Raw genomic sequence first — 22,326 nt, 5'->3', positions numbered from 1 at the left:
TTTAGCCTGTATTTATAAAACTTTATCAGCAATGTAGAAAATTGCACGATAAGACAATAGAATTATGAGTAATTCCTGTTTCAGATTGTCCAAACATGCAGCTTCCTGGCAACCTCGACCCAATTGCACAATGTGGAATCCTGGAGTCCTGTTTTGGAATAAAGTGCTGTCTTGATGTGAACCTCGGACCACTTGACCACAGCTTCAGTGCCTCAATGGTGGTTGATCCCTGTCTTGGTCAGCTGAAGCTACAGTTTGGTAACTGGGAGTACAGCAAATCACTGTCACAGCTGGACATTGGTGTTGATAAGGAGGTCACCATCGGAAACTTTGTATCGCTCATGTAAGAATACTATCTCCTTTTGCCCAAGTGTTAAGTACAGAAAATTGCTCATCAGTAAACAAAACAAAATTAACGCATAAACTGCCAAACGTGCTCTCTTAATGTTAATTAGTGATAAACACCACTCTTTACGTTTCGAGTTTCCCCCACTTGGCTCTTTAAAAAGAGTGGTGGTTATTTCACTCTTTTAGAGGGGTTTCGATCACTCCAGGACAGAGGGAAAAATTCACTCAAAAAGAAGCAAACTTCAATCTAAAAGAGTGGAAAACAACTCGAAAAAGAGTTGTCCCTCATGTGGGTCTTAAAGAGTGCTTTTTCACTCTTTTGCATTTAGAGAGTGTCTTAAAATAAAACCACATGTACATATATTGTATTGCTTTATAGATTCAAGTTGGAACTTTCTGATGGTAAGATATCATCGAGTCTATCTATGGATGCATGTGTGGGTGATGTCTGCACAGGTCGAATCGTTCTACTGGATGAATCAATATCTCCACTCCCTCAGTGCTATTCCAATGGGTCAATCTCATGGAGAAAGTTACCAGGTAAACTCTTTTAAGATTTGTTATTGTTTTGCGCAAGTCGCCAGATACAAATTTGTTTGCCATGGGCCGTTGCCACCTACTCCTGGGGCTGAAACAAGGATAACCCAATTTACAGTCCATATGTTTGTAGACTTGGGTATAACCCACCAGAAGCCGCATGGTTGGTAGAGCAGAAAGCACTACCTCCCCAACTTTACGAAGCAATCATGGTTAAGGGTCTTGCTTATTATGGGCACAAGTGTCACGACCAGGACTTGAACCCACACTCTGCTGATCAAACACCATAGCTTGAATCCGGTGTTCTTAACCGCTAGGCCACGACACACCACGAAACTTCTCTGCTAAAGGGAAGGTACACGTTTGGTAATTACTCAAAACAATTGTGAACTTAAAAACTTACCATGGTAACGAGCATTGGAGAGCTGTTGATAGTATGAAACATTGTTAAAAACGGCTCCCTTTGAAGTAACATAGTTTTCGAGAAAGAGGTAATTTCTCACCAAACTATTAAAAGACTTCTAGCTAGAAGTCTTTTATTCCTATCTGAAAGCACACAAATTTGTCCAACAAGGGTGTTTTTTCTTTCATCATTTTCTCACAACTTCGATCATGACTAATTCAGCCCAATTTTTCACACGCTTGTTATTTAATGCTTAAGATGGGATACACCAAGTGAGAACACTGGTCTTTGACAATTACCAAACGTGTACAGTGCCTTAACAGTGATAGTGTGAATGTATTTTAGGACATCCACAAATAATATATTCATTTTAATCTGTGCTAGAATATTCAGTTGTTATCATCGTCATGAATAATTTCAAGGCCTCAAAAGATGTGATAACCCTTAATTTCTTTAGCTGGTGTACGACGTACATACCAAACAAATAGCGTCTTTCCCAACCACTTTGACTAGCACCTTTTGACAACACTTTTGTTTGACTTTTGTTTTTTCCTAGGATTGACTTCAATTTCCCACCTGGGCAATTTAGATACCGGATTAGACGTTCTTGCGCAAGGTCTGGGACTACCGACGCGTCTAGTTTCAGCCTCTCCATGTCTTGTAGAACAGACGAGTAGCTCCACGGGTAAGGCTTTCAATAACTTTTTAGAAATCTTCAGTCAGGAACCTAAAAAAATAATTGTTTAACCATTTTAATGTTTAGAAAAATACTTATAGCCACAAATGTGGGTTAGGTCTTTTTATGTTTATAACTAAAGTTAGTCAAGTCTGTATCTGTGTTGTAGGGTACAAGACCTAGGCCATGCTACCCTTTCGTAGTTCCCATTCATTTTTTTATAAGAGACTTTGTACTAGTTTCAAACTTTTTACTTTGTTATCGACAGTTGGACGCAAAGTTTAGCGGGACTTTAACAAATATTCTTAAGATTTGTTAATTAAGTTCTTATACAACTTTTGGGGGTTGAACAAAACTATCGATATAAACCACAAGGGAAACTGACTGGGTAAATGTATAACTTGTCACACTTTTGCTTTTCTATTTCCAGTGTGTCCCCATCTGCCTGTACTACCTGCTCTTCCATCAGGTGGAGTTTGCCAGTATTCTGATACATGCCTTGGGGTAGAGTGTTGTTTATCAGCAGACATAGGCAGTACGACTCAGACTCTACGGGCGTGGTTGACTGTAGACCCATGTGAACTGACTGCGAGTGTAGGCTTTGAAAACTGGAGTTTCAATATTACACTCTTAAGGTAAATTGTGCCCCTTTGTATCCTATAGTCGCCTTGATGTCATTCCTTAGTTGTATTAAATTCTGCACTGAATGCAAAAAGATAAACACGCACAATTGTGCTGGTTAAGCCTAAACAATTTTGTTCGGGCCAATATCGAAGTCTTATATAGCGCAGGTATCTACCAAACAAGGTAATCAAGGCGCTGAGATATACAAACTTATAAAGAGAAAGATAGGTTATTGAAGTGATGGATTCTGAAGAGACCCAATTATTTAGCGCCTTATAAGGGTTTACAAGGTGCTACGGCGCATTCAGCAGCCACAGCCAGGACCACCGGGGCGAACCCTATCTCTTTTCGATAAGTGCAATTGGTTCTTTTTTTTGTACATGCGTTACACACCACATGGCACCGGCTTTAAGTGTCTTGCTTAAGGACACAAGTGTCACGGCTGGGATTCGAACCCACGCTCTGCTGATCAGAAACACAGATTTTGAATTTGATATTTTGAACCGCTCGACCACGACACTTTTACATTTCGTTACTATACTATGCCTTACATGTTACACAAGCTAGCACATTGTGCTACATCACTTTATTAGTAAATACTACACGGAGCTCACATCAATTCTTAATAGAGAAATAGCCTGCATGATTTCTGCTGTACCATTCATCCGTGCGATGATTTTTACACATCTTTAATTGCTTTTCTTGTAGTTACAAGTGGGGCAAGCAGATCAGAGAATCACTAAGTGATGTTGTCTCGATTTCATTCACCATTGACAAGACATCAAACAATCGGAACTTTGTGTTGTCACTCTCTGTTAAATTCTGCATTGCTGGATTATGCGCTCCGGACATTATCATCTTAGATGGCTTCATGGCACCCATTCCTTTTTGTGATGTGATGGGGACACTGGAGTGGCCTCAGGATCTTGGTTAGTTAAATTGTTTAATCTGTCTGTAAGCCTCAGTCTAAGATTTGTGTTCGGTCTTTAAGCGTCTTTCCAAAATGGGAAACATTCTCGAAGCAAAATCCGATGACATTGAAAAGAAACTCCTCATATTTTTATAGAATAACATTCCGATCAAACATATCTTCCATTCAAGTTTTCTTCCATCTATATTTTTTCCACGTACACAATTATTAACAACACAACATGTACGTGAAACTGCAGAGGGACATTGGACATTAAATTTAAACTCCAGTGTTTTGAAGAAACTTACCCAATGAGTGGGCCTACGCCCTTGTTCTAGTGACGTTTGCAGTGTTACAGTCATCATACCTTAGGACGACAGTAGATTTATATAACGTTCGTTGCCACCAATTGTTTCTGAAATAGAAACTTTGATTGCCTATAATTATTTTCCCGCTTTTTTTCTGGATCCTGCCCTTAATCCGTTTCCCCTCTTTTTTTTATATAAATGGATATGTATTTGTTTGTACTTGTTTTATGCAAGAAGGTCCGGTTTGGATCGAAAGCTAAGGCCATCTACCCCTACTACTTACATAACATTGGTGATACATTTATTGAAACTCCATGTCTAACGACGCACTTCATCTTTTGTTTTTTCAAGGTGGTAGTGTTACAGATTATGCGAGCAGTCTGGTGGTTAACCGCCTTGGTGTTAGCACAGATGTCCTTCTACCTCAGTCATGTAGTGGTCCACCAGAACAGATTACACCTACGACCTCAGGTAAACTATCCCAAGGAAAGGCAAACTGAAATACGTAAACAAAAAGTGACATGCGTCTACTTCTCCGTTAAGTACACTGGACAGCTTCGGTAATTGCCAAAGACCAGTCTTCTCACTTGGTGTATCTCAACAAATGCACAAACTAATAAACCTGTGTAATCTTGAACTCAATTGGTCGTCGAAGTTGCGAGATAATAATGAAAGAAACAACACCCTTGTCACACTAAGTTGTGTGCTTTCAGATGCTTCATTTCGAGACCACAAAATCTAATTCTGAGGGCTCAAAATAAAGTTTAACCATATTTGTGAAAAATTACTTCTTTCTCGAACACTACGTTACTTCAGAGGGAGCCGTTTCTCAAAATGTGTTATACTTTCAACAGCTCTCAATTGCTTGTTACCAAATAAGTCTTTATGCTAACAATTATTTTGAGTAAATACCAATAGTGTCTACATTGCCTTAAAAGTGCAAACAGCTTAAACCATAGACTGAAACTCATTTTTGTATTCCTGTAAAGATAACAATCAATAAACAATGCTAATTGTAAATAGGATTTGAAACTTTGCATGGTGGAAATACGATATAGAAAGGTTTGCGGTAACAGCATGTAATGACTAACCGTTGGTTTCAACTCGACGTTTCGATCAGTATGCTCTGATCGTCTTCTGCTAATTGTGTTTATCTCAGGTTGTGGTTCGCTCTCTATTCCGTCGGCCATTGCGTCTTATTGTTTTCTGGATGAATCATGTCTCGGGGTTGGTTGCTGCTTGACCCTTGACCTGGACATAGTTCAAAGGTCATTCTCAGTGTGGGTGAAACTCGATGTATGTGCCGGTAGATTCTCCTTTGGTTTTGAGGAATGGAGTCACAGTGAAGTGTTAAACATAGCAACATTGCAAAGTAAGTCAATCTGAATGCCTTTTTATTGCACTCTCAAAAAGATAGCTGTATGGAACAAAGTTTGTCCGATAATGGCTAGTAGCTCTTTTAGCGTCACAATATAATTATTCACATTCAATTTATGTTATGTGGGAAAAAGTATCAAAGAACAAACATGAAACAGAAAAGGGAACAAGAAAGTTTCAGTAATCTCCCGAGTATTTCAGAAATTCGATTCAAGAATACATTAATTTCCATACTCTCATAAAAGGATAACGACAGAAAGATTCTAACTTGGGCTTTTTCTTTCCTTTTTTGAACTTTCAGCTCATTCCCAGGAGAAAAATATCGGTAATGTGAAAATCAGGTAAGGTGACATTTCTCGTTTCTTGAAAATAAAAGTACCGTACATAACTGTTCATTTAAATGTTTACTATTTTTATTTGTTTAAGAATATACTAACAATATTCTGAAATCACCAAACATTCTATTGCTTTTTGGTTGCTTTCTCTAGATATAATATAGAGCGCCCCCATGAGTCCGTCTATGATGTTGACCTCGACCTCGCTGTGTGCTGGCAAGGGAGATGCACTGATCCCATTGTGATTCTTCAAGACACGATGTTCTCTGCTTCACAATGTGGCCAGGAAGGAAGCAGTAGCAGAAGGGAGAGAAGAAATGTGGATGATCTGTACGTTCCAAAAATCGTTTTACCTGCTGTGGCTAAACAGACTGTACATTTAGAAACATTTTTGTTTTGTTGAGATACAATATAGAGCGCCCCCAAGAGTCCATCTGTGACGTTCAAAATATCTTTGTATAAATGGTTGTTGCTAAAAGACAGATTATATAGAAAAGGATCTTTCCACAGTACACGAATCAAGCAGCCACCATGACTTACAAGGCTGTCCTTATCGAATACGTCATCTTGTTAACTTACTGAATTCAAAATATCGCTTAAAACTCTCCCACGAATCAAGCAGCTACCATGACTTACAAGGCTGTCCTCATCGGATACGTCATCTTGTTCACTTACTGAATTCAAAATATCGCCTAAAACTCTCCTTTTCATTACTTATTTTTTCATAATCACTCGTCTGTATAGTTGCTTGTAATATTATTGTAAAGTAACAAGTCCAAGATTATGTTCACATGCCACACCCTCTCTAATGGTATCAAAGTGTAGACGATGTGACCTGTGACATCACATGTTTACAAAAGAGCCACAGAGCCTGGACTTCCTGCAGGCAGGATTTGTACATAGCCTAATGGAAGAAATCATAAAATCGTATAGATTATTTTATGGAGATTGTCTAATTCTTATCAACCTTTGATGTGATGAAAGGGGGCGCATCTCAAACTTGTCCAGCTTTTACTTTCATAATTTTGGATTTATGTTGGATTATGACACAAAATGTCAACTTGCCCGTATGACCCGTGCAGTATTTTGCCAGCCAGAATACTCACAGAATGTACAAGGTCACACTTAAAAGTTCACATGGTCTAGAACAACATCATGCAAAGGTTTATTCATAAACTTTGTTCCATCATAGAACCAATGATTTGGAAGAGGAGGAAGGCAACATGGACGACTTCACCACCAGCTCACTCGATAAAGCTCTGGAATATTTCAGGAAAATTCTTAAGTCAGATTCACCTACACTTTCCTCAGAAGAGAACATCCTGATGAAACTTCAGCCGGAAAAGAATGTACCGCCAAGTGAGTTTATGCTCGTTTCTGAAAATATTGCCGGAGTATGAGTCAGTTTACACAGTGCCCAATGGACCCTTCCCATGAAATATGCTAATAACATTCACGCATGCGTACAGACCCTGTTGGTTGGCAAACGCCATAGAGTTGTGCACTGAGCAGACGCGCAATCGTGTCTGCATCACGCACCCATTAGCCGTGTACAAAACAGCGCGATGTTCCCTCATTTTGCCAACCAAAACGTTAGTGCGCATGCGCTATGTGCAATTTACATATTTCATGTACAGTTGAAGTTAACTATGAAGAGGTTGGCGGTAACATCATGTGGAAATCTCATTGGTATTATTGGTTCTAAAAATAACCAATGGTTAACTACTTTATAACGGGTTGTCTTCATGAAAAACTACTCAAAGAGATATTCATTTGATGTTACCGAACACCTATCTCAGTTATACTTCAACCATGCGATGTTTCAAATCTTACTTGAAGTTGAAGTTAAGTTATAATTTACAGGGTGTTTTGGATTTTTTTTTTAAGGTGTTTTTGGCTCTAAAATATCAGAATGTTTTGACATTGAAAGTTTAAAAATGTGTTTTTGATGGTCGATTGTTGTTTACTTCAGGATTTCAGACGACAGCTAGTTTTACATTTCACCAAAATTGTTGATGATATTTACAAGATTGAATCTGAGTAATTACTTTTGGTTTGTTTCTGTATTTGTTTTCGTACCAGGGGTGGCTGGATCTGGTACTGAAAGTCGTCGAGCTTCGGGCACCTTGATATTTGGGAACGAGGACAATACACCCGTTCCATCAAGGAAAAGGAGAGACGTTTCCATCGCAGTAACGTCTGGTAAACAAATTAAGGAGATTGCATTATTGTATCACTTGATAGTACACAACAGTATGAATTGGATTTAAGCTCATAGAAATTCAGTCAATTTCTTTTTTGTTTTTTTGGTGAACGACAGGAGGAGCCAGTTTGTTTGACCTCAGCTTGACCCCTGGAGCCGACTCGGGCGCCTGGCAGGGTGATGTGATCATTGGCGGTGGACTAACATGTAAGCTTTTCATTCTTTCTATTTTACTTGTGGCCTTTAAAGGGTATGGGTACTTTTTGTAGGACACAAAACACAATGTCCACAGATTTACAATAAACTTACACAGTTTGAAGATATTGATGGTAGAAGTTTCCCTTAAAATATTATTCGCTGATGAGGGGCTGTAGTTTTTGGGAAAGGTGTAAATTAGCAAGTCACGAAAATAATTTTGTTTTGGGATACAACAATTATTTTAACATGTTAATCGTATTTTCGTGACAATGTTTTACTTATTTCTCAAAAACTACAGCACCTCAGCAAGTAATATTTTCAGGTAAGCTTTCTACTATCATTGTCTTCAAACTGTGTTAGTTTAATGTAAATCTGTGGACATTGTGTTTGTGTAACAAAAAGTACCCCAATCCTTTAATAATTGATTATTTTAGTCATTATTATTTTTATTTTTTTTTCATTGTTGCTGACTAACGGCGTTTGGATGTTGATGATTAACGGCAGGGATGAAGTATTTAATGCAAGTTATTAGTAATTTATTCTTTGTTCTGTTATAATATTTAAAGTGAAGGGTCTTGATGCTCTCGGTAATCGGATTGCAAACATGACAATTGGTGAGCTAGAGGCAATGTTGGATCTGCAAAACATCGACCCTTTTACTGTCGTCCAACTCATGAAAGATCTGCGATCTCTTTATCGAACCTTTGTAAGTAATCTTGATTTATTTCTTTTATCGAGAATTTCAAAGACATGAGCCGCTTCCAGATGGATGAAGCTTTAAATATCAAAGTAATAAAGTTATTTTTATTATTATTTGTGTTTACTCGTCTTATTGGTAGATTTTTAAATATGTTCTATAACATGTATGTATTTTGAAAAATAATTAATGTGATTTTTGAATGTATTTATTTTAAGCCCTGCTAGTTTTTACATTTTTCCTCATAGCAACTAAGTCTGTTTTTTTTTATATTTTCTTGTCATACCTGTTTGCCTTTTTGTAGTTTGTTTGTCTATAGGCTGTCTTCTACAAGCCTTGGCTGAATCTGACAGCCTCATACTCTTCTTTTTTATACAAAGATAAATTAATTATTTTCCCTTCATCCTCTGTGCTAATTTTGTTCACTTTTCAATGTAAAATTCTGTCTACATTATATCTTACGAAGAAGTAGTACGAAATAAATATTAGTTTTATTTTTTAAATTTTGTACAAAAGGTGAGCGAGTTCATCGACGTCTTTGTCAACGGCAATGGAGAAAATGCGTTCAGTCAATTTGACATCGTTCTGAGCGGAGAAGTCCCATTTCCACGAAGGGAAGTAGTTTTCTTCAAACATAAGTATTGGACTGTGCTTGGTGGATTCATCTACTTAGAATTTTGTAAGTATCTCTTCGAACAAAAACTTGTTCCTTCCAGCCTCTTCAATTCTTTTACTAAAATAAAATTCTCGTTACCAAGCATAATTTTGCAGTTCTTCATAATCACACACACACAAAAAAAGATTTATAGATCTGTTCATGCTGAAGATTGGTTGATTAGTTGTAACACTACATTCTATACAGTGTCCACAACTATAGATCTCTTCTGTGTTGATGAATTGTTAATAGGCTGAACTTTTCACACTACAAAAATGACTACAGCTGTGGTTTTGGTGATTTGTAATGTAATTTTGTTTTTCACTGTCTTTAGACATTGAAGCCGGTGGGTTTTTTGACATGAAGATACCCATATCTGTGGCCCTTGTGTCAATGACTGCAAAGGTAATGTATTTTGTAAATTCAGAGGACCTCATTAGTCATTTGTGTATAAAACCAATGGGGATTGCTTCAATACAAGAACATTAGATAGTACAATAGATGCCCTCTTACGTGTATGAGTGCTGAACCTGTGTGCGTCTCTTCACCGCACATTAATTCCCTTATTCAGTAACATTTCCAAAGGGGATATTGACCGAATTGTATGATTATAACTTCAATGTTTGTATCCCTACAGGGTGGTATAATACCAATGGTTGGTTCCTACGTTACTGCACGTGTAACAGTTGGCTTCATATTGTATGGCGAGCTGGAACTCAAGGCAGACGTCTTACACACAAGCTTTCCTACAACTGCAGAATTAATCTTTAGTAAATTCCCACTGGATGTTGGGTAAGTCATTGACGTGTTCAGCTTCAGATAGTACTAATAATACTTATAATAATGCACAGTTTGTATATTTAGCACAAAATAACAGTGCAGTCTCAAAGTGATTTTTGAAAGTCCAGAGTGAAAAACCAGGAATGTTGATGAATACAAAAATTATTGTATTAGGGAGTGAATTCCATAGTTCAGGAGATGCAAACTGAAAAGCCCTTTGCCCATATGCCTTCTTAGTAGTGGCCTGGAAAAGGAGTGAGGAATGTTGCCAGCCAGAAGGAAGATGTCTAGTTTTCACGATTTAATATAGTCAATAGTCGGCTCTGTTTTATTTTCACAGATATATATGTTTACACACATAGGCTATACAGTGAAATTCCTTTCGGTTTGCAAGTCTTAAACATTACAATTACAAAAACACTGATTATTCAATAACCTAACTGCACCGGGAAAAAACTGTTGCGAGTAAGGTTATACGGGTATCTGATTCAGAGCTCTGGACGTATACGTTTTTGTCTTTAATCTCTAAATCTGTGTCTTTAATCCTCAGTCTCAAGATGGACATAGTGATGATCCCCTTGATAATCCGGCTGACAGGTAAAGTCACACTGAAGATCCTTTGGTTTGGGACGAAGACACTCTTCAAGAAGGACCTCTGGCGCTATCAAGCCAACGCTATCCATAAAAACATCTTCGATGTTCACACCAAGGACCCCGACACGTCTCCGCCAGAGGTCATGGACTACTCCACACCTGTGGTAAGTTCCCTAAAGTTTAAAGACTCTGGACACTATTGGTAATTGTCAAAGACCAGTCTTCTCACTTGGTGTATCTCAACATATGCATAAAATAACAAACCTGTGAAAATTTGAACTGAATTGGTCGTCGAAGTTGCGACATATTTTGAAAGAAAAAACACCCTTGTCACATGAAGTTGTGTGCGTTCAGATGCTTGATTTCGAGACCTCAAATTCTAAATCTAAGGTCTCGAAATCAAAGTCGTGGAAAATTACTTCTTTCTCAAAAACTACTCCACTTCAGAGGGAGCTGTTCCTCACAATGTTTTATACTATCAACCTCTCCCCATTACTCGTTACCAAATAAGGTTTTATGCTAATAAATATTTTGAGTAATTACCAATAGTGTCCACTGCCTTTAACCAACTCCCTGTTGGACAATAATCTGTGCGTCACTAATGACTTTCTAGCGCCTTTGTCCCACTTATCTCTTGATGGCTCGAGCAAGCTAGTCGAAATGTTGAGACCAATTCAAGAACTTACTCCGGGCTAGTGCATTTAATAACGATCCTACACGTCGTTTAAGTAGTAGTCCCAGCCTATTTTCTATATCCTTCCGCCCGGTTAGTACTTAAAAAGCAGGACAGTTCTTTTCAGAACTGAGAAGTCTCCTGAACACCCGAACCATCTAGTAAGAAAAAACTCTACCTGGCATGTAGATACACACATGGTGTTACCGCAAACCAAATATAGACTTTATTGTCGCAAATCAACTGACTGTATTTGATTATAAGGCGCCAAATTTAACAGGCTTGTTTACAAATTTGGTATCTATAGGTATTGATAATAAAAATACGTCTTAGATGTCACACCTTGTAAACCACTTTGCTAAACAAAAATTTTTTATTGTGTCTTTCCTCAACTGCCGGAAATGCAGGACCAAGTTTACATCATTTAAGAAATGCAGACAACCATGCGTGACCTCATCATTACAGGGGTCTGTTTAAAGTGTTTTCTGTTCATCAGATGAGTTATTAGGCACGATGGTTGTAAAATAATTAGGACAACCTCCAACCTAAATTGGGAGCAACACACACTTTTGTTATAGTTTGAATGATCTTCCCATCAAGGTAACTCGGCAAACTACCACAAAGGGATATAAACGCCTAGCTGACAACAACCAATCTCTCTCATACAAACATTGGTTTAACGTCTTTGATTATAAATTACACACATCAAGAACTTGTGATACAGTTGCTACACGATAGTATTTATTTTAGTCATTGTGAAATCAGTGGTTAGCCGGGGGATTCGAGCCCACAAGTCTGATTGCAAGTCATGCAGTCTAACCACTTGGCCACAGTTTACTACAAAGACTGCCGCCACAGGGCTAGATAGCTCCAGTTAGCAGAGTGCCGACACTTTAAATAAGAGGTTACAGGTTCAAGTCCACCTCGTGTCAATTGTCTTTTGTTCGACTCAAAATTATTACTAGATTTTACATTCAAATTGGATTGTGTTTTTTACACTAAAGCGTATGGGCAAAAGGTCTAAGTTGCATCTCCTAAACTATGCAATTCACTCCCTAATAGCATACAAGAAAGCTCCTCTCTAGAACATGTTAAAGTTCAAGCTCTGGTTAGTTGTCTTTTGTTCTCCTCGAAATCAATATTAGATTTTACATTCCATTGGATTTTTTTTTATTCCTAAAGGAGGCCCCCCACTCCGGAGAGAGGTCAGTAAACATTGCAGAGCCGACCAGCCATTGCAGCGTTGAGCAGGTGCCTGGTCTAGACTACACAGAGCCCGCCTTTCAACTTGAGGTGGTCGCTGCTGATGACAAGAGTCTAGTGACGTTTTTCTATCAGGTTGGGACGGTACCTGGAGGGAGTGACGTACTCCCTAAGACAGAATATGGAGGACCATCAGCCATCATATCACAGGTGATGATGCTTTGGTGATCACAACCAATCTTAGCTTTAAGAGGGGTTCGTAATTGTGATATTTTTGCCAACAACTAGTTTTTGAGAAAACAATCTTGTCTCTATATACCATATTGAATAACCCCTTTTTGCTAGGAAAGTCGCCATCTTGTAGGGCAAACTGTATGCGCGTCCAAACGCGTACATCAATGAAGCACATGCACGCAGCATTCCTGGTTTGATTTCTACGGCAAATGCACGCACATACCTATGCACATGCGCACAGACGCCATCTTGTAGGGCAGATATTTGAACGGTGACGTCATATTCAATACGGTCTATACCCCCCCCCCCCCCTTATAAACATCTGTTTCCTGGGTGTTTAGAAAGGCTGCATTTCAGAGAATATGTAGACTGGACCCCTGTCTTTATCCTCACGAGCCACGAAGTATGACGTCAGACGTTCAGGCTAAAGAATGTGTTGCAGCTTTCTAAATGACAACATCCTTTAGGATTGAAATATTTCCAAGTTTAAACTGATGTTTATATTTAAGGAATTTTAGACAACTTTTGCATCCTGTCTTGTCCACAGATTCTACTCGGTGGCCACCCACTTCACTTCACTGTCTACGCCATGAACAACGGTGGAGGTACCTCAACCGCAACCTGCAGCCTACCGACCTTTGACGTCACCCTCCCAACGGGTCGTATTACTCCTGACTTCACTTCAACCAGTCACCCACACATCCTTCGTGCTTCAGCAGTGGTGTATGATGACTCTGTCATTTTGATGCAGAAAGAAGGAGTTGGGTTCGGACCGGAGATCTGGGGTGATCAGATCGTACCCTGGCACACGATTGACATCACAGAGCGAGAACAACTTGGAACCTCAAGTAACTATAACAAAAACATATGTCACTATTTCACAAAATTGGTCAAACTCAAGTTAACGTAATGTCCTTGAACTATGTTAGCCTCGGAGCTTTTGAGGCAGGTTAAAATTCTCAAAAGCAGATTGAAATCCCTGGTTTCACCGACCTATAACGCAAATTGTGGTACAAATTAAAGTATTAGGGGCAAAAATATGCTAGCAATCAACTGAAATATGCTAGCAATCAACTGAAACTTTCATGAATATACGCAAATACGACTCCATCAGTCCTTATCTATTCAACCTACATTGCCATATCTCATCACTCAAAGAATCATCTTCAAAGTTATGATCCTGATGTATAAAGCGTACCATAAGCAAGCTCCTAGACATATCATGGACATGCTCGAAGTAAAATCTCAACAAAGACATCTTCGTTTGTCTTTTTCCTCTTGCGTCCTTTTTGTTGTGCCAAGAACTCGCTATATATTGAACATATGTTAAGACTGATTCGGCGCAATACAAATACCTACTACTTTTATTATAAAGACATTTTTGGACACCGCAAACCACCTATGTGGACACCTTGTGCCGGGACTCTGGACTGCGTCGGGAAGAGCTACGTACAGCAATGGAGGACCAACGTGTTTGGAGGGCCATCATCCGATGCTCCGCATCGACTGAATGAATGAATGAATTACTCGGGTGGGATTCGAACCCACAACCCTTGCAATTCTTGAGCATTGTCTCATATCAGACTTGTTTTTTTTTAAACATATACATTTCTAAAGCGATTTTTCTTTTCCATCACTTGTTTCAGTCAACGACTTTCACTATTTCACCACCGCCAAGAAAGGCCGCCTCATCTCAACACCAACATCAACCATCACTCACATTAATCCTAACTTCTGTGCCCGTGACTGCCTCGCTCTCCCAGAGACAAAGTGTCTGAGTATCAACTATGATTACGATTCCAAGATGTGTGAACTCCTTAAAGAGATCGAGGGCCATGGGGTCGAGGTTCATGAGGTATCTATATGGATAAAAGTTGTATAATATAACATGTTTTGTAACCAACTATTTCCGAATGAAGTACGCACAGCATTTGTTTTTAACAAACATTGCTTGAGTCTTTTGTGGTTTTGTAAATTAAAATTAAAAAACTGGCAAAACATAATCAAGCTCAAACATAATTTGGAAGCGTTTTGTTTTGTATCGCTTTTGGTAAAATACATCGAATGGACTAAACGGATTTAGAGTGAAGGATGTTATTATTAAGGTATTAAGCAACAATGAAAAAGGTGGCAGTGGTGTTCATGTTTTGTGTGATCGACCATATTATAAGGTATGACTGTCATAAAACAAAACCGTAAACAGTGGGTTTTAAGGAGCAAGTGAAAGAACAGCATCCACAGTTTTCAGGTTGTATTATGGTTGTATCGAGCCGAATCAGCCCGTGATTTTATTCTTTTCTTTTTTTCTTTTTTTTCCTAAATGACTTTTTGACAGGGACAATTGTTCTACTGTGGAATTTAATAACCAGCAAACCTTCAGACTGAAACTATACAATGCAGCTGTACTTCGTATAATGTTATTATAAAGTTATGCACTTAAAAATGTAATGTCACGTCTAACTGTTTTTTTTTCTGTTATTTTGCATTTTGAATCAAGTCCGGTAAATTCACTCATTATGAACGTCTTGGTGTTGGCCACGCTGTTGAGTTTAACCACGAGTCCCTCCTGCTCGATCACAACAACATCTACTACTTCAACATCGATCTCCTGAACTATGTAGCGTATGAGAACATCGTATCATCAGTGGGTATCGTGGCAGACTTTACAGCTCCAGAGCCTGGTTTGATCGTCAATGCATCGAGGGACGAGGTTGTACATGAGCCGTGTGTTCAGTTTACGCCTGATGAATGGGAGAGACGATGTATGGAGGATACACCTCTCGATAATCATAGGTAAATCAGGAACCTTGCTCCTTCAATTACTTCCGAGTGCATTATTCAACCAATCAATCGTATTATTCATAAAGCGCCATATTCCAACGATCTTTGCTCATGGCACCGTACTATAACTTCTGTAAACAAGTGAGATTTGAGTGACGTCTGTGCGGCCCCTAAATGTCGCCTGACCTAAATGTAGCCCCAAATGTTCGGGGCTACATTTAGGTTCGGACAACATTGATGTACAGGTTTGGGGCTATATTTAGGTTCGGGCAATAATTATTTAGGTACATGTTTGGGGCTACATTAAGATCAGGCAACATTTAGGGCTCGGGCTACATTTAGTTGCCGCAAAGACGTCTGAAAAATATGTATTGTAGGTGACTGTCTCGTGGTGGTGTTAAGGGGCAGCAAGAGAAAAGGCGCGATCACGTGTTTGGATCGTGACCCCGCTATCTGTCCGAACTGGAGTGCAAGTTATGAGCTGTTTTATGGAAAGTCAGTAGGGTTGGTTCGATGCGGGCTGGTAGTTTCTGTGGCTTGGTGATGGAACAATGTGTGAAGCTTCAATGGGTTTCTGAACCATTGGCTACAAACACAACATAAAACCTTTCGGCACATCTTAAACAATTCACATTGTTTACGTTTATTCACTCCTACTTGAAAACAAATACATATTTAGAACCGGAAAAGGACAATTTGTCCATTGCCCGTAGTACGATTTGGTGTTTATTGGGGTTTATTTATCAAACTTAGTGCAGTCTTTCTCAAAGGCTAAACGCATAATTTATAATTAACAATTAATACTATTTTAAAGTGTTTAACTTTGTCTGTTTTTGTTTTTTTGTTTTTTTTATAAGATACATTATCGATGGGCCTGGTTCCATGACTGTCTTCAATGGTGAAATGGAATTGGTGGATATGCTGTATACAAGGAGCAATGCCTACATGGCAGGTAACCTGACTAAACAAATCAATGCTAGATAATCTTGAAATAAAAATTAAGTATTTGAAATCAAAACAAATTAATAATAACAGTAACTTCAGATCAGTCTCCTGATGAAGACTAGAGCAAGCTATAGCCGAAACGTTGATAACCAATAGGAGACTTTCTGGGACGATAGGTGGCAGCAGACATACCGGGTAAATCCATTGCTCTCATAATTATGCGCATGTTCAGAACTACGTAAACAATGTTAATTTACCCGTTCTTTTCAGAACTGAGAAGTCTTTCGTACTTCGAAAATCTACTCCGCGACGATAGTACAATATAGCAAGACGGTTCTCTAAAGAACATACTCTAACCTGGCAAGTAGAGACACATATTGTGTTACCGCAAACTAAACTTAAACCTCACCATGCAATGCCTCAAATCCTGTATAAAATAATAATAACTTCAGATGACTCTGTCATTTCTCACTAGATTGTATAAAACTATTGTTTTGTAGCAGGAGTTAGAATAGAAAGTCTTAGAAAGTGTTTTAAGCTGGTTTTTCTTCTTTTTATTTCAGCAAACTGGGATGGTATCCATGATAACGAGACTGGTATCCATGGCTACACCTGGTCCATTGGTTACAGCGTGTGTAATGATGACGTCAGCAGCCATATAGATCCTCATGCACACCTGTTTGATGAATCACAATGGCACCACCAGGGACTGGTAGTTAACGTCAACCTCCCAGGTACAAATTCATCTAATCCATTTGGAAATGAACCATTTTCTCCTGTCTACATTTTGTATACACCTTACAATTCTGGAGCATGTTTTGGAACCTTGGGTTGACTTGTCCGTAGACCAATATTTACATGACGTAATTTGAGTATGGCGCCCTCACCTAGAGGCCATAAGGAGTTTGTTCATTGGCCAATCCTGTGCGTTGTGCGTACAAATCTGTGGGTTTTGTTTCCAACATTTATCTTCATTTATGTCATATTTCAAGTGAGATAACGGCTTGCATTGATTCATCATTGGTTCACCTCTAAGAAGAATTCATAAGGTCGATGGGAGACTTTTAGGGACACTAGGCAGCAGCAGACTCACCAGTAAATCCATTCTCGGGAAATATGCGCATGCTAAGAACTACGTCAACTATGGAATTTTACATTGCAGGTCTGCTGCCACCTAGCGTTCTTAAGTCTCGCATTGCATATAATGCGTGATTGAAAAACGAGCACCGAAAAATGCTTAAAAAGTTCAGATATGTAAAAACGTGCAGTTCATCTGTTTTGACTAGAAGCAGTATTGCACATTTCTGCAAATAGTGATGCGAGTATAGGGAGGAAAGAATTTGAAATTCTTGCAAGTTTTTTGTCTATTTTTATCTACCTAGATGGTGCCTATTTTATCAGCGTACGTGCACTGAATAAGGTGGAGTTTGGCGGCCCGATGGCACTGACTGTATGTCACAGCACGCCCCTCATCATTGATAACACTCCGCCAATAATTGACAGCATTAATAACATCACTTATGAATCATCGATTGGAAGAATTGGATTGCAAGTTAACGCAAGGTGAGTTTGTGTTTAGAAAATCTCAGAAAGTTATACAAATTCACTGTCAAGTTGTCATTGTTCGATTTAGTTATCTGCTAAAATTACAGTCTACTGACAAATAATCTCAAACTAATTTTTCTTGAGGTCAGTTGAAAATACTGTATATTTCTCGAGAATTAAGAATTTTTTTGACATTTTGTGGACATTAAATCATTTACAGCGATCCTGATTCTCATCTGTTTGAGTACCACGTGGCAGCCGGAAGATCACCGAGGGATATATCTCTGCATGACTGGGAAGCCCTCGCTGTTACTCAACAACTCATCATCGACTTCAAGATTCCAAATGGCATACCATGCTGGCTGATCGTCAGAGCTGTCAATAATGGTACTAAGTTACAGCTAAAAATACACCAGCTTAAGTAGTAGTCCAAGCCAATTGCCTATACCGTGCTGGCTGATCGTCAGAGCTGTCAATAATGGTACATAGTTAGAATGAAAAAACCACCAGCTAAAGTAGTAGTCCTAGCCAATTTCCTATACCTTCCGCCCGGGTAGAAGTTAAAAAGCAGGACTGTTCTTTTTAGAACTGAGAAGTCTCCCGAACATCCGATAAATCTATTCCGCGGTTGAAGAATAAAAAAAGACAGTTGTCTAAGAACAAACTCTACCTGGCAAGTAGATACACACATGGTGTTACCGCAAACCAATATATAAATACACCACATTATGCAAAGTAGGTTACTGGTGTCAATAACCAATTATTGACATGATTGACATGATGTAATAATACATATATGATCAGAAGGTTGACTGGGTTAAATCCAAGTCACAATCGAACTGCCTGTTATTCTCTTTTATTTTTATTTTCCGTAGTTGACCTTCGAACTGTAGAGCATGCTGATGAACCGATATTAGTTGATGACACGCCACCAATTGCTGGAGACTTATTCGACGGACCCTATGCAGGACGAGATCTTGCGTTCACTAAAGATAGGAATGAGGTAATCAGGGAAATCCCGTAACTTCATATTAATGTTTTGTACAGGGAAACTTCCATCAACATCTTTTGTATTATTTTGTTAGTTTGTACTACCCTTTCCAGTAAATCTTGTTAACAATTTTGACAGCATTACTGTTAAGTTTATGTAGCCAGATAGACCTTTAGTAATCTCTGTAGCTAAGAAAGTTGTTATAACAACACATTTGCATTCAATGTTTCAGTGTTTTTTTTCTCCACGACCGTAAATAAATCAAAGGACTAATTATCTTAAAGAAGCCTGGCACAGATTTAGTATTTTAAAACAAAATTGGTCATTGTCTAATCTATCTGTTAATCTGACGCGTTCATTTCTTAAATAGATTTGTGGAAACTGGTACAACTGGTTTGATCCCGATTCAGGTATTTCCTCGTACCTTTGGGCCGTTGGAACCCAACCTCTAACGAGCAACGTTGTGAACTTTGTCAAAGTGTCTCGCCGAGAGCATGGGACCTGCTCTGGGTATGTCACCCTCCAGCACGGCGAGACCTACTACTCAACGCTTGTAGCATTCCACGGTGGTTATGACAAGTTGAATGTATCGGCTTCATCAAATGGAGGTAATTTTATACATTGCATTTTATGCTAATCTCAATGCAGATAATTCACCAACTTATTCACTTTATTTGGAAGAAACCAGTGTTTTCTTTCTGCCAGACCCATGCAGAGAGTGACGCTCATCAATATTCAAACATTTAAAAAAACAAATTTTCCTCTAATTAAAAATGTTAAACAAAACCTTATCAGATAAAAGAGAAATATTTACAGTTTTTAGTTTTTTTCTCGAATAAAAACTATAAATAAATTTAAATGCTAGATAATTTCATGAGAAGTAAACAGTGGTTCACTTTCTCAAAACTTCTTTGAAAGTTTACCTCTTTTAAAATTAAAAACTTTCTCCTGTGTTCTGCCAGTGAGTGTTGATCTAACTCCACCCGTCCAAGGAAGCGTCTACGACGGCCTCCTTCCAGGCCCAACGGACCTGGAATTCTCTTCCAAACCAGCCACAGTGTCGGCTCAGTGGCAGGGATTCTCTGATCCAGAGTCTGGTATCGAAGACTACCAAGTCACAGTCTACCGTAAACATAGTGACAGGTAGGTCTTGTAAAGAAAAGTCTTTTAAAGTCTTAAACGATGGAAAAGACTGGGGAAATAATTAAGACAACTTATCTAAAAACAAGCTTAAAGACATCTGCCACATTAATGTATAATTACCCTGAAGATAAAATGAGCGAATAAAACATGTTTGTCTTGAATTTAAGGCACAAAATACAAGTACAATTTTAATTTAGTTTATTTTTATTCATGTTGTCAGTGAAAATGCAACCAATGACTTTGAGGTTATCCATGAAGCCGCGTCAGTTAGTAATGACGTCTCTTTAATCGAGTGGCATCATTTCCATCTACACCACAAGGACCAGGTGTACATCAACCTACGTACAATCAACCAGGCTGTCAATCACATTGATACTCCAACCAATGGATTCCTGGTGGATTTGACTCCTCCTATGCTACGATCCCTTGGAGACGGGCTTGTTGTTGGACAGGATGCAGACTTCCAGGTTGGTTTAAAAAAAAAATTGTAAACTTACAAACTTCTACTACAAATCTCATTAAGGCCCTTTCGAAACCACAGCTTCGACTCCCGATTCGGCTCAGGCTAGCTTGGCCCCGCGGTTGTTTTGACACTTTTGCGCATGCTTTGCATAAGCGCCAGGGCTTCAGACGAGAGGACGGAGCCTGAAGCCGAACGAAAACATATTTTTTTAAAGATGAATATTGGTGCTTTTGTGAATCAAGCACTGGGCTCGATGTAAACCCTCATATACAAGTTACACGTCTTAGTTATATTGCCCTAATTATATTTATCGTTTGCTACAGACACACAGTGATAGCCTTGCTGTACATTGGGACTACTTTGACGAAGAATCCGGCATTGCTTTGTTTGAGTTGGCTATTTACGAAATGAGACATGGTAAAAAACAAAAGATTTTCCCAGCAGGTAAAGTTTTATCTATTATCTTAAATAAAATAAAATTGTATGAAACAACAAATTTTAAAAACTTGTTCTAATTGACTGTTTAAACAAACATAAAATGATCTCACCCGTTTTTGGCGGGATCAAATTCTAACCTTCGTTTTTCTCTGATTGTTGAGCATGACTTTCTCACTCTTTTTTCAGATTTGGATCCAAATACTTTTGAGCCGATACTAGACGTTACTACCACATCCCACGTGCAAAGTGGATTGTCACTTCGTGCAGGAGCCATCTATATCACACGAATCAAGGCTCAAAACCAGGCTAAACTGATAGCATCACATGAGACGAGTGGTATCAGGGTAGACCCTACTCCACCTGAGGTAGGTTACAGATACGTATGAGATTGCCATCTAAGTGCCCATACCGGACACTATCAGTAACTGCCGAAAACCAGTCTTCTCACTTGGTGTATCTCAACATATACACAAAATAACAAAGCTGTGAAAATTTGAACCGAATTGGTCGTCAAATTGCGAGATAATAATGGAAGAAAAAACACCCACGTCACATTACGTGTGTGCTTTCAGATGCTTGATTTCGGGACCTCAAAATCTAATTTTGAGGTCCCGAAATCAAATTCGTGGAAAATTACTTCTTTCTCGAAATCTACATTACTTCAGAGGGAGCAGTTTATCACAATGTTTATACTATCAACAGCTCTCCATTGCTCGTCACAAAGTGAGTTTTTATGCTAAACATTATTTTGAGTAATTACCAATAGTGTCCACTGCCTTTAATCAATTGAAGAAAATAAAAAGTAAAAATATTTGACATTCGTCAATATTTTTAAGCAGATCACAACTTTAACAAAACCTTCAACATTTCGAGACAAACATCTTCTGATCATTCATAAAAGTTTGTTCAATTCTCATATCAAAAGTAGTAGCATATAGCAAGTTATCAGAATAAAAAAATTATATCGAAATAGGAAATTTTTTCAAGGGCATCTTGACGATCCTGATACTTAACATTTATTTATTTTTAAGATGAAGTATGTACGAGGTGGGAATCTAGATGGAGAGACTGAAGAAGTCATCAATGGATACCTGTTCCAGAACAGCCTCTCTACCATTAAGGCATCTTGGCTTGGAGTTGATGGTCAAAGTGGTATTAAGAACTACTGGGTAGCGGTTGGAACAGCTCAAAGTAAGGCTCGACTGTGCTTTGAAGTCAAAGTTCATTGAAATGATTTAAATGAAATCAAGAACAGTATACAAAAA

At 38.6% G+C, this 22,326-nt stretch overlaps 1 protein-coding gene across 1 annotated transcript in view; it reads left to right on the top strand.

Moving 5' to 3' along the window:
* Window positions 1-22,326, top strand: part of LOC117298529 — a 106,123-nt gene that overhangs the window by 52,814 nt on the left and 30,983 nt on the right. Inside the window, exons 62-93 of the mRNA XM_033781832.1 lie at window positions 85-343; window positions 728-888; window positions 1,845-1,973; window positions 2,395-2,599; window positions 3,297-3,517; window positions 4,158-4,277; window positions 4,966-5,178; window positions 5,485-5,524; window positions 5,672-5,848; window positions 6,711-6,877; window positions 7,601-7,720; window positions 7,839-7,928; window positions 8,486-8,625; window positions 9,133-9,295; window positions 9,606-9,676; window positions 9,909-10,063; window positions 10,602-10,809; window positions 12,501-12,731; window positions 13,303-13,603; window positions 14,402-14,610; window positions 15,253-15,548; window positions 16,394-16,488; window positions 17,045-17,215; window positions 17,864-18,044; window positions 18,247-18,413; window positions 18,902-19,029; window positions 19,388-19,625; window positions 19,980-20,160; window positions 20,381-20,627; window positions 20,947-21,067; window positions 21,248-21,426; window positions 22,093-22,252. Of these exons, the coding sequence (XP_033637723.1) occupies window positions 85-343; window positions 728-888; window positions 1,845-1,973; window positions 2,395-2,599; window positions 3,297-3,517; window positions 4,158-4,277; window positions 4,966-5,178; window positions 5,485-5,524; window positions 5,672-5,848; window positions 6,711-6,877; window positions 7,601-7,720; window positions 7,839-7,928; window positions 8,486-8,625; window positions 9,133-9,295; window positions 9,606-9,676; window positions 9,909-10,063; window positions 10,602-10,809; window positions 12,501-12,731; window positions 13,303-13,603; window positions 14,402-14,610; window positions 15,253-15,548; window positions 16,394-16,488; window positions 17,045-17,215; window positions 17,864-18,044; window positions 18,247-18,413; window positions 18,902-19,029; window positions 19,388-19,625; window positions 19,980-20,160; window positions 20,381-20,627; window positions 20,947-21,067; window positions 21,248-21,426; window positions 22,093-22,252 (5,544 nt within the window). The remainder of the gene's footprint in view (window positions 1-84; window positions 344-727; window positions 889-1,844; window positions 1,974-2,394; window positions 2,600-3,296; window positions 3,518-4,157; window positions 4,278-4,965; window positions 5,179-5,484; window positions 5,525-5,671; window positions 5,849-6,710; window positions 6,878-7,600; window positions 7,721-7,838; window positions 7,929-8,485; window positions 8,626-9,132; window positions 9,296-9,605; window positions 9,677-9,908; window positions 10,064-10,601; window positions 10,810-12,500; window positions 12,732-13,302; window positions 13,604-14,401; window positions 14,611-15,252; window positions 15,549-16,393; window positions 16,489-17,044; window positions 17,216-17,863; window positions 18,045-18,246; window positions 18,414-18,901; window positions 19,030-19,387; window positions 19,626-19,979; window positions 20,161-20,380; window positions 20,628-20,946; window positions 21,068-21,247; window positions 21,427-22,092; window positions 22,253-22,326) is intronic.

Source organism: Asterias rubens, chromosome 13 (genome assembly GCF_902459465.1).
Source record: "Asterias rubens chromosome 13, eAstRub1.3, whole genome shotgun sequence".
NCBI lineage: Eukaryota > Metazoa > Echinodermata > Asteroidea > Forcipulatida > Asteriidae > Asterias > Asterias rubens.
Note: the sequence above shows the minus strand (reverse complement) of the source record. Positions and strands in the feature narration are given on the sequence as shown.